Genomic DNA, 11,322 nt, shown 5'->3' with positions numbered 1-11,322 from the left:
TCACTGGATCTACCCAAAACGCTCCCTGGGGGACCCACCATAGTAGCGTACAGATTATGTGGCCTGCCTTGTGCAGGAGGTCAGACTAGATGATCATATTGGTCCCTTCTGACCTATGAGTCTATGAGTCTAATTGCCCCAAGCAATTTTCCCTGAGTTGGTACTTCTCTGGAGCTGTTATCTGTCCCATCAGTAATTACCCCTCATGGTTCATAGATCCTGGAGGAGATGGGGTAACCCTCCCCCTTGGAGTGGTTTACAATCCTGACCCCACAAAGACACATATAGCACAGGGGTTCTCAAACTTCATTGCACCATGACCCCCATCTGACAACAAAAATTACTACATGACCCCAGGACAGGGGAACCAAATTCCAAGCCCAAGCCCCACCATCCTGGCTTTGGGGGGCAAAGCGAAAGCCCAAGGGCTTCAGCTCCAGTCAGAGGGGCCTGTAACCTGAGCCCCACCACCCAGGGCTGAAGCAATTGGGCTTTGGCTTTAGCCCCAGGCAATGGGGCTCGGGCTTCGGCTTTGGCCCCGGGCAGCGGGGCTCAGGGTCTGGCCCTGATTGGCGAGGCTTGGCTTGGCTTTGGCCCTTAGCAAGTCTAATGCCAGCCCTGGCAACCCTATTAAAACAGGGTCGTGACCCACAGTTTGAGAATTGCTGATATGGCACATAAGATACTATTTATAAAGGGGATACAAAGACACACGTAATATTCATAGTCCCCAAAATACCACATGGGGTTGCAATATCTGTCACACAGAGTACACGTGTGAGTGTTATACACTGTCCATATTTTCTCTGATTAGGGCTCTAACGTCTCATAGGCACCTTGGGTATAATGGATATTGGGGGGTCTGGTTCGCTGATACACAAGGACCTTTCATGATGCTGAAGTGCAGGGGCCTCTGCAACTAGTGTAGGGATGGTGTAAGGGTCTGCAAGGTGTAAAGATGTGAAAATAGCTCATCACTATGCAGGGAAAGTTGGAGGTCAGATAATAGAGAGAGGGAGGAGACAGATAGAAAAGAGCAGGGGGCAGAGAACCAGTCGTTGTGGAACTGCACGGAAAGGGGGGTCTCAGGGCAGAGACTCAGCATCAGGAGAGACAGAGACAGCTGGTTAAATTAGCAGGATGGAAACCACAGCAGGAGGGAACCAAAATGCCAGAGTAGCTGTGCAGGCAGCCCCAGGGGTGGAGTGGGTCACCATAAGGCCTTCACCAATGGCACAGAATAAAGAAGACAGCAAATATCCTCACATCTTCACTGAGACACGAGGTTTAGCTCTCAGCCTTAGTCAGATGTGCCCAATGCAGTATGTATGGCTTGTGTGTTTTCGATTCATAACCAGAGAGTTGGGGATCATGACTCTTTGGGGCTGAAGAGTCTGATCTGTGACTGATGCAGTCCAGCAGTGCAATGTAAAGGAATTGGGTAGCGTCCCTTTTAATAGCTTGTGAGCCCCATAATGGTGCTCACCGTGTTCTATGTCTTAGAAGCCGCCAGTCAGAGCAGCAGTGTGGGTGTAGCTAGGCCTGAAAAGATTGTGTATAGGTAGCAAACATGGCTACTGGGGACCCAGCAGTGCCCTGTGGTTTCGCCACGTTGCTGGTTGTGGGCAGGTCGAGCAGACCTGGTTTACAAGACAAGGCAGTGATGTGAGATGGATGGTGATGACCAGCAATAGCAACAGCAGCCAACCCAGCAAGGAGGCCAGAGCTCCTACCTGACACCAGCCTGTGAACCTGTAGAGTGAGGCAGAGAGCGACGTAGCCGGGCAGAGCGGAGCTCACTGTGGAGCCAAGGGAGAATGAGGGAACCTTCCCCGTCATCGTAGCTTGGTCTGGGGAACAGGAGAAATAACAAACCAGATGGCGAATGAGTGTGATGCAGTGATAGGACAGTACCATGGGCAGTGTGGAGGAGGTAATAAGCCTCGCTGCTGCCTAACATACACCAGACGGGAAGGGATTTCCCCCACAGTCCTCATCTGCCCTGGCTCTGAGCAGGGTAAGATGTCACTGTGCCAGCAGCCAGCCCATACCACGTTCACACCATGGCTGGCACCCGTGGAGCTGTCTGGTCTCATTTAGATTTTAATACACTCTCGACAGCAGGGACGATCCCTCACTACTGCTGTGTATGGTGCCTGGCACAATCAGGCACCCATCTTGCTTGGGGGATTTAGATACTCCTGTAGAATGGGACATATTAAAGAAAACAAGCCAGTGCAGGCAGGGCCGGCTTTAGGAAGTGCAGGGCCCAATTCGAACAGTTTCGACGGAGCCCCGGTAGGGATTACTATTAAAAAAAAAAACATAAAAAAAAAAACCACATGGGGCTTGTACTCACCGGGCGGTGTTCCGAGTCTTTGGTGGCACTTCGGCAGCGGATCTTTCACTCGCTCCAGGTCTTCGGTGGCACTGAAGGACCTGCTGCCGAAGTGCCGCCAAAGACCCGGAGAGCTGCCAGGTGAGTAAAAATTAAAAAGGTGCCTCTAGCCAGGGAAGAGATTCTCACTGGGCACAGAGCTCTCTTAGGTGTGGGGCCCAATTCAGGGGAATTGGTGGAATTGGTCTAAAGCTGGCCCTGAGTGAAGGCAAGGCCATTGAATGTGCTATGAATGGCGTTGGCTACTGAATGCTGTGGGAAAAAGTAGCTCCATCTCTCAACCACATCTGTCCCTGGTGAGGGACCTCTGGGGATCTCCCAAGGAGCAGCTCAGTCCCTAGCCATGATGATTCTGCATGTGAGTGACCCACCCTCATTGCCTCCTGCATCAGTGCAATGTCAGGAGTGAATTCTGAGCAGGGTCACCACGTCTCTGTGCTCCTGGGATCTGCAACATTTAAACCTCTCTCAGGGTATGTCTACACTGCAGGTGGGAGTGAGCTTCCCCATGGGGCAGACAGATACGTACTAGCTCTGCTGGAACTAGCACGCTAAACATAGCAGTGTAGCTTTGGTAGCCCAGGCATCAGCTCAGGTTACCTGCCAGGATCACGGTGGGGATGTACTTGGGCAGCTAGCTCGAGTGGCTACCCACGCTACACTGCTGTTTTTATTGCACTATCTTGAGCATAAAGAACGAGGAGTATTTGTGGCACCTTAGAGACTAACAAATGTATTTGAGCATAAGCTTTTGTGGCTAAAGCCCACTTCATTGGATGGAAAATACAGCGGAAATGCAGTGGAAAATACAGTAGGAAGCATGCATGCATCCACTGCATGCATCTGATGAAGCGGGCTTTAGCCCATGAAAGCTTATGCTCAAATAAATTTGTTAGTCTCCAAGGTGCCACAAATACTCCTTGTTCTTTTTGCTGATACAGACTAAAACAGCTGCCCCTCTGAAACCTATCTTGAGCATGTGTTTGTCTGTTTAGGGGGGGAATTGCACCGCCCAGCTGAAGTGTAGATGTATCCTTAGAGACAGAGAGCTTTAGGCTCATGCTGCACCCAGCCATGCGACTCCTGCCAGGCTGTGCAGTGCTGTAAAATACTCCCAGGAACCAGGCTGTGCTTGTAACTTCCCTTACACTGGGACAACCACCAGGGCCAGTGTTGCCCACAGAGCGGCCAGCATTGGACCAGAAGGGAACCTGACCAGGGCTCCAGGTCACAGACTTGTGGCCTCCTCCCACTGACTTAGCTCTAGGGGGAGGTGAAGCACCCCCTGCCCTGGCAGGCACCTGCAGTAACAGCACCTGCCCTGCCCCGGGCAATGGCCCTGCAGACTGGGGTGGGGCTGGGAGGGATTCACTGAATCTGGACCAAGGGTTTTCTCTTTTAGTCTTTCACCCTCTCCCTCTGGAACTTCAGTTTAGTAACAATAACAAAGGGGGCGGGGGAGAAACACAAATACACAAACATACACCTGTCACAAAGAGAGCCCAGCTCTGTGCCAGCATCCCAGTCTGTGTTCAGATGAACAAAGAAATCTCTGAGTTTGCAGGGACAGTCCCTTTTTAGCCAGGCTGACATTCAGAGTCAGGAGGTGCCAGTTTCTCCCAAGAATCCCTTCAGTGAGGCCTGCTGGTACTAACAGCCCATCTGAAGGGCAGGGCCGGTGCAACCATTTAGGCAGACTAGGCGGTTGCCTAGGGCACCAAGATTTGGGGGCACCAAAAAGCAGCACCCCCAATTTTTTTTTAAGTGGTTGAACGGCCTGCTGCTGCTGGGATGGAGAGGGAGTCTGAGCTGCCGGCGGCAGCGGCAGCGGGCAGCCCAGGGTGTCCCTTGGGTCAGTGCACCGCCGCGGCAGCTGATAGCCCAGGGGGTCCCCTGGGTCAGTGCGCCGCTGAGGCAGCTGGCAGCCCAGAGTGTCTCCTGGCCCAGGGAAACCCCTGGGTTCCTGGCTGCCACGGTGGCGCACTGACCCAGGAGCCCTGGGTCAGTGAACCGCCGCGGCATCCGGCAGCCCAGGGGTTCCCCTGGGTCAGCACGCTGCCACAACAGCCGGCAGTCCAGGGATTCCCCTGGATCAGCGCGTCGCTGTTGGCAGCCGCCAGCCCAGGGGTTCCCCTGGGTCAGCGCGCTGCAGCCGGCTGGTAGCCCAGGGATTTCCCTGGGTCAGCACCCTGCCGCCGGCTGGCAGCCCAGGGATTCCCCGGGGTCAGCGCGTCGCCACCGGCAGCCAGCAGCCCAGGGGTTCCCCTGGGTCAGCGCCCTGCCACCGGCAGCCAGCAGCCCAGGGGGTCCCCTGGGTCAGCGCGTCGCTGCTGGCAGCAGCCCTGGAGTTCACCTGGGTCAGCGCGCCGGCATCCGGCAGACCAGGGGTTCCCCTGGGTCAGCGTGTCGCTGCTGGCAGCTGGCAGCCCTGGGGTTCCACTGCACAGTCACTGCTTCACTTCTCCCACCTCCCAGGCTTGCGGTGCCAATCAGCTGTTTGGCGCTGCAAGCCTGGGAGGAGAATTAGAGCAGGACAGCGTTCTCGGGGAGTTCGCGGAGCAGAGGTGAGCTGGGGTGGGGAGGTACCGCAGGGCTCCTCGGGCCAGGGGGTGAAAAGCTGCCGCAGGGTGCGAGGAGCTGCCACGGGGGCAGGGGGCACACTTCAGGGCGGGGGGGGGCAGGGAGCTGCTGCAGGGCTGTGGGGGCGCAAAGTGGAAGTTTTGCCTAGGGCACGAAACTTCCTTGCACCGGCCCTGCTGAAGGGACCTCAGTGCCATGTGTCTGGAGATCTCAGACAGAGCCGTGCAGCTGGGGATCCGGAGCCTGGAGCTCCCCTCTCTGCTGAATCCTAGAAAGAAGCTTTGAAGCTTTGAATCAGAAAAGGTTCCACAAAATTCTACAAAGCTCTAGAACATCCTAGGAGGTTAGTGACAAACAAGCCACAGAAGGAAAACCTGAAACATTTTACTTCAAACATTCGATTTTTCCTTTTTTTCCTAACAACAAACACAGTCCCTGAGTCTGGTGCCCCCAACCCCAGTCTGGCACCCAGGCAGTCGCCTCGGTTACATGCCCCTAAATCCTGCCCTGGTCCCCATGTGACTTACCGAGGCTGCAGCCCCAGTTCCGCACACAAGGTCATGGAGCTGGAGGGTTTGAGACCCGACCCGTCAGTGCTACTGGTGTGACATTTGTAGCTGAACTGATAGGGCTGAGCCCCTCCCGCCCGGGCCTAGCCCTCTTCCTGGCTAGGCTGAGCTCCCCTCGCTGCCTGGGCCTTCTGCATGCTTCAAAAGTGAAAGTACCAAAGTAGCGGGAAGTTGAAGTTAGGGTCTGTGTCCTGGGCAGGTTGGGGCGGAGCAAAGTCCTGTGAAAGTACCAGCCCCACCCCCTGTGCACTGAGCTGGGGGCGGGCAGTTTGCCAGGGAAGCCGGTGCAGGGGTATCAGTGCCGCCCCCCAGGGATCACTGGGTTCTCAGTAATTCCCCTGCCCGGCACCGCCTGCCACAGCTCTGCCCGGCTAGGGACATAACGCAACAGCAGCAGCAAAATGCACCAGCCACCTGCACTCCGCGGGTGGAGGCAGAATGAGAAGTGTAGCGATGAAGTGGGTTTTAGCTTATGCCCAAATAAATGTGTTAGTCTCTAGGGTGCCACCAGGACTCCTTGTTGCTTTTGCTGACACAGACTAACAGGGCTACCTCTCTGAAACCTGTCAGAATGAGGAAGGTGGAAGGGCGGGGGATGCTGCCGGCGGGGGCTGAAATCTGGAGCCACTGACTTGGGGATGGGGCGGAACGCAACAGCTGATTGGGGGGTGGGAATCAGAACGGACTGAACGTGACTCGAGCACTGCCCGGTTGGAGCTGCCTCAGCTCTTGCAGGCGATCGGGGGCAGAGCCGGGGGAGGGGGGGGGGCAGCAGCTCTGGGACTCGCAGCCCCCCGGGGAGCAGAGCTGGGGCGAGGACGGGCCGTTGGTGCAGAGTCACTTTCCTGCCCAGCCCCGGCCCTTCCTCCCTCAGCTGCAGGCTCCGGAGCTGGTGCAGGCAGAGCCCAGGGCTGGTTCCCGCCCCCCGGAGTGCAATGGCCAGGTCTGAGTGTCGGCGAAGGCTCCGGGGGCTCGGGGCTGGGGGTTGAGGGGGGAAGCGGCGGGTCCCGTCACTGTTAAGCTGAGGAGGAGTCCGTGCGGCTCCCCGGGCTGGATTCTTGTGAATCACGTGAGTTCCCCTCCTCCCAGCCCCGCTCCTTTCAAAACAGGAGCAGGCGGGAAGCAGAGCCCAGATCCGGTGCTGTGTCCCTGCTGCTCAGCGCAGATGCTCCCAGCCACCGACACCCCTTGCAACGCCCCTCCCCCATCTTCCCAGCAGCCCTGAGTCACAGCAGCCCCCTCCCTGCCCCCTCTCCCGAGATCAACATGCTGTGTGAAACGCGAGGGTTTGCAGGATCAGGCCCTCGTGGGGTCTCTCATATTTTATTGCTCCATAGTTCATACAGAGGCAGGCGAGACTTCAGCACTGGAGCGCAGGTGGGGAAGGGGCTGAGATCCAGGCAGCCAAAGCTGGCCAGTATTTCAGGAACTGCTTCCCATCAAAATTTGCTACCAGTAGCAAAACCCGAAACTCACCTGGAAGATGGAGCCTAAGTGTTTGCAGTAGCAGCCCCCTAGGTGCCTCTTCCTGCCTCTAGTCATATGCAGTTATCTCGCACTAGGCACCCCCACACCTATCTCCTGCCCGAACTATGACCCTGGGGAAGACAGGTGCTCCTCTGGTTATCCCGCCTGCAGAGTCTGATCCAGCAGGTCTGCTCAGAGGCTGACCATCAGATCCAGTCTCAGACAAAATCTGACCAAAATCTGTAAATGTTCTTTTTGCTAGAGGGGGTGAAACTAAGGCTAGAGAGGGTTCCTCTGGGCTCTATGAATCTGATTACCCTGTAAAGTTATTTTCCATCCTGACTTTACAGAGATGATTTTTACCTTTTCTTTAATTAAAATTCTTCTTTTAAGAACCTGATTGATTTTTCATTGTCTTAAGATCCAAGGGTTTTGGATCTGTGTTCACCAGGACTAATTGGTGAGGGTATACTATCGAGCCTACACAGGAAAGGGGTGTAAGGACTTGGGGGGGAGGGGAGAGGAATTAATTTCAAATCTGCCCAGGAAAGGGGGGTGGGTTAGAGACTTGGGAAATCTTTGGGGAAAAGCAGAGTTCCAAGGGGCTCTCTCCTAAGATTTGGAACATGCTTGGTGGTGGCAGCTTACTGTTAACCTAAGCTGGTAAATACGCTTAGGGGGCTTTCATGCGGGTCCCCATGTCTGTACTCTAGAGTTCAGAGTGGGGAAGGAACCTTGACATGAGTGACAACACGTTTTTATGTCTTGTGAGATAGTAAAAAACTATATTATGTATTAACCTATTTGCCAATATATTTTCTCATGTAATAACACAATAAGATTGGGTAAGAGACTACAGTAATTACACATAATTTAGTGAGAAATAGGGAAAGGAACATAGAAATTTCTGAAGGAAATTTTAGGAGAAAATTAACTTTTTTAGATTAAAATTTCCCTGTGTTAAAAACTAGGAAGAACACAAAGCTTCAGCAGCTCATGCCATCCAGACACCAGTGGAGTGGATAAAAACACAAATGAATCCATCAAAAGATAATTTCAGGGTATTTATTTTCAAATAATCAAGGTACGTTTAGGGCACTCTGCCATGAGTGGCATATTGTGAATAAATTTTCAAAACTGAATTATTACATTGAAAATGTTCATAACACATCAGGTTTAAAACAAAAAGGAGTCCTAGCAATGCCATGTGATGTGCCTCCCCTCAGACTCTGCTCAGCTAGATCTTCAAGAAATTAGGTTCAACAGCTAATTTCACGGAATTAGATCAATCAGTCATTACTTTTACAGAGCTTTAGAGAAAGTGGTGGACAGAACCCAGAGGAATTGTGAGGAATTTCCTGGAGAAACTTTATTTTCTTTATACTCTAAACCTCACATGACAACAAAAATATCACCCTTTTGACTGATTTATGGCCAAGAAGGAAGGTTTGCCAAGAAAGCTTCATCAATTTTCATTTTATGTGTGATTAAGTGCCAGTGTCTTTAACACAGTTAAGTTAATGTGTGATGATTGAGTAAAGGAACACAACCCCTTCTCTATTTCTTTATCAAACTACATTTGTTGTGTCCTTATAACCAAGAACATGAAGAGCCTGGCAGGACACTGAAATCAACAGTGGACACTGACAGTCCATTGTCTGCAAATAATATGTCTAAAGAAAAAAAAACTAAAAACTGGAGATTGTAGAAAAGATTTCTATCGATAGGAAGAGAGCATTTGAGGTTGGGGACCGTGCTTTGTTAATTGATGAAAGAAAAAGAAAGGAAGGGTCATATCTTGATTACCAGTTATACGTAGCTAGAAAGTTAAAAATCACATGAATTAATGCTGATAGAAGTTTAAAGATTATTATTTAATCCCGTGTGAGTTAACTGAAATATATTGCTTAATTAATTCTATCCTCTTTCAACTATTAATTTTCAAAGATGTAGTGCAGGACGTGGCTGTATGGGTCCTGCCATCCAGAGAGAACCAGTCAAGACAATGAAGAGTGGGGGAGGGGGGGGGAGCGAGAGAGAGAGAGAGAGAGAGAGAGACCAGCTGCACGTGTGTAGCTGTGATGTTTATGACACACGTACATTGTTACTGAACAACCCAGTCTGACAATTTAATGTTTATTTTGTTAAGATAAATATTTCGGATTTCTTGAAATTCCACAATTGAAATACAAATGATGTTATTTAGAGAAGTTAAACTTCACTATAGATTTGAGGGAAAGAAAAATAAATATAAATAATAATTCCATTTCTACAAATATATTTATCTGCTTGTTTTTTGAAATACTGTTGAAATGTAAATTAAAATATTCTTGTATTTACACCTTCTTACAATAATATTTTCTAAATTAAAATAATCTTTTTTCTTTCATATTTTACATGGAGATTTCACAGGGGTAGAAAATTCTGACTGGAGTGAATGACCCCATCCACCTCCATCTGCTACCCCTGGGGCAGGGGACAGGGAAGGTGGGGGCTGGATGTCCCAGGTGTCCGGTTTTCAACTGGAACCTCCAGTTGAGAAGGGAAACTGGCAGCGTCCGGTCAGCACAGAAAGTTCAGTTGCTGCAGTAACTGGCCCCAGCACTGGAGGTGGGAAGAGCAGCAGGGCTGGGAGGGGCCAGTCTGTGCCATGGGGTCACTGTCAGGGACCGAGATTCCCTCTGGCCTGAGCTGGGACCGGGCAGATTATCAGGGGAGCCGCGTTTGTACCCTCAGCGTTGAGACAAGGACAGAAATAAGGGCGGAGCATCCCGGAGAAGGTGTCAGTGAAAGTGAAGAGATGGGAACTGTCAGTCACATTGTAAAACGAGATCTCACCCGCCTCATAGTCCAGGAAAATCCCCACCCGGCTGGGCCTGATGCTCACGGGGAGGGGGGTCGGGGGGGAGGTGAGGGCCTTGTATTCCCCATTCCACAGCTGCATGGCCCAGAATCCATTCTCAGGTGTGGGTGTGATCCCTCCCTTCCTGCTCACAGATTCCCTACAAACTCCCAGCATCCAGTCAGGCTTCTCTCCCACCTCCACCTCCCAGTAACGCCTCCCGCCTGCAAACCCCTCAGCGCTCAGGACAAAGACACAAGTATCAAATCTCTCAGGATTGTTGGGCAGATCCTGATGTTCATCTCCGTGTCTCACACGTTTCCGATCCTCAGAAAGGACGAGTTTGGGATTTGCCGTGTCTGGATCCAAAGTCACGTCCACTGGGGAGAGAGTGACAGAGTCAGGGCCGGGGGCAGGGGCTGGTCACTGGGATCAAAGGGAAATTAACCTGCGTCCCTGTTAATCACTGTTGGGGGGGGGGGTTGGTGGGCTGAGGGAGTTAGGGCTCTGCCGCGCAGGAGACAATGAGGGGAAAGGGCAGGAGGAGTGGGGGAGGGGTGGGAAAGTGTCAGTGGGGGTGAGGGAGGGCAGAGAGGAGGGCCATACACAAGGGCAATGGGAGGACAAGGGAAGGGTGGAAACCGGAGGAAGAGGGGGGAAATGGCAGTTCTAGGGACTGCAGGGGGTGGGGGGAGGGGTGGGAACCAGGAGTGAAGGGAAGGGCAGGTTAACAGGGGCTTCAGGGGATGAAGTGCAGAAGAAGGGGACAGACCCAGGGGGCCACGAGGGAAGCAAGGGAAGGGGTGGGCACCAGAGGGCAGAGGGATTTGATGGAATGTGAGGGAGACTCCAATGCAGGGGGGAATCAAGGGAGGGACCGGATGCGTGGGGGGAGGGATAGGAGGGGCAGGTGGCCAGAACCATGGAGGGACAGAGAACAAATGGGCAGACAACCCAGGGGGACAGAGTGAGGCAGGACACTGGGGGCAGAGGTGCTGGCTATGGAAGGGACAATGTCACAGTAGGTGAGGAGGAGGCATAGGTACCCAGGGGGCTGAAGGCGGGTGTGAGGAGAGGAGCAATGTGCCGGGGGCAGAGTGGGGTGATGGGAAGGCGTGGGCACTGGGGGTGGAGGGGGGGCTAAGTGGATGACAAGGGGCAGGTACCGGGCTGTAGAGCAGGGGTTCTCAAACTGGGGGTCACGAGGTTATTGAAAGGGGGGTCATGAGCTGTCGCCCTCCCACCCCAAAACCTCTGCCCTCCACCTACAGCATTTATAATGGTGTTTAAATATATAACAAGTGTTTTTAAATATATGGGGGGGTCGCACTCAGAGGCTTGTTATGTGAAAGGGGTCACCAGCACAAAGTCTGAGGACCCCTGCTGTAGAGCATGAGTGAGGGGCAGGACTGGTGCAAAGGAAAGAGAGAGACAAGAGGAGGGGTGGGCAACCAGGAGTCCAATCA

The 11,322-nt window shown here is 52.7% G+C and overlaps 2 protein-coding genes across 3 annotated transcripts in view; one reads left to right on the top strand and one right to left on the bottom strand.

The window, feature by feature from the left end:
* LOC116823721 (zinc finger protein RFP-like) overlaps positions 1–11,322 on the top strand; it is a 415,971-nt gene that overhangs the window by 187,130 nt on the left and 217,519 nt on the right. The gene's annotated exons all lie outside the window — the stretch shown is intronic.
* On the bottom strand, positions 8,060–10,279 carry LOC142047608 (E3 ubiquitin-protein ligase TRIM39-like; the record flags this gene model as incomplete). The annotated part of the gene is made up of 1 exon (XM_075071481.1): positions 8,060–10,279. A coding segment is annotated over one exon (603 nt), but the record flags the coding sequence as incomplete, so codon positions are not given.

The sequence above is a fragment of the Chelonoidis abingdonii genome, chromosome 12 (genome assembly GCF_003597395.2).
Source record: "Chelonoidis abingdonii isolate Lonesome George chromosome 12, CheloAbing_2.0, whole genome shotgun sequence".
In the NCBI taxonomy this organism is placed as follows: Eukaryota; Metazoa; Chordata; order Testudines; family Testudinidae; genus Chelonoidis; species Chelonoidis abingdonii.
Note: the sequence above shows the minus strand (reverse complement) of the source record. Positions and strands in the feature narration are given on the sequence as shown.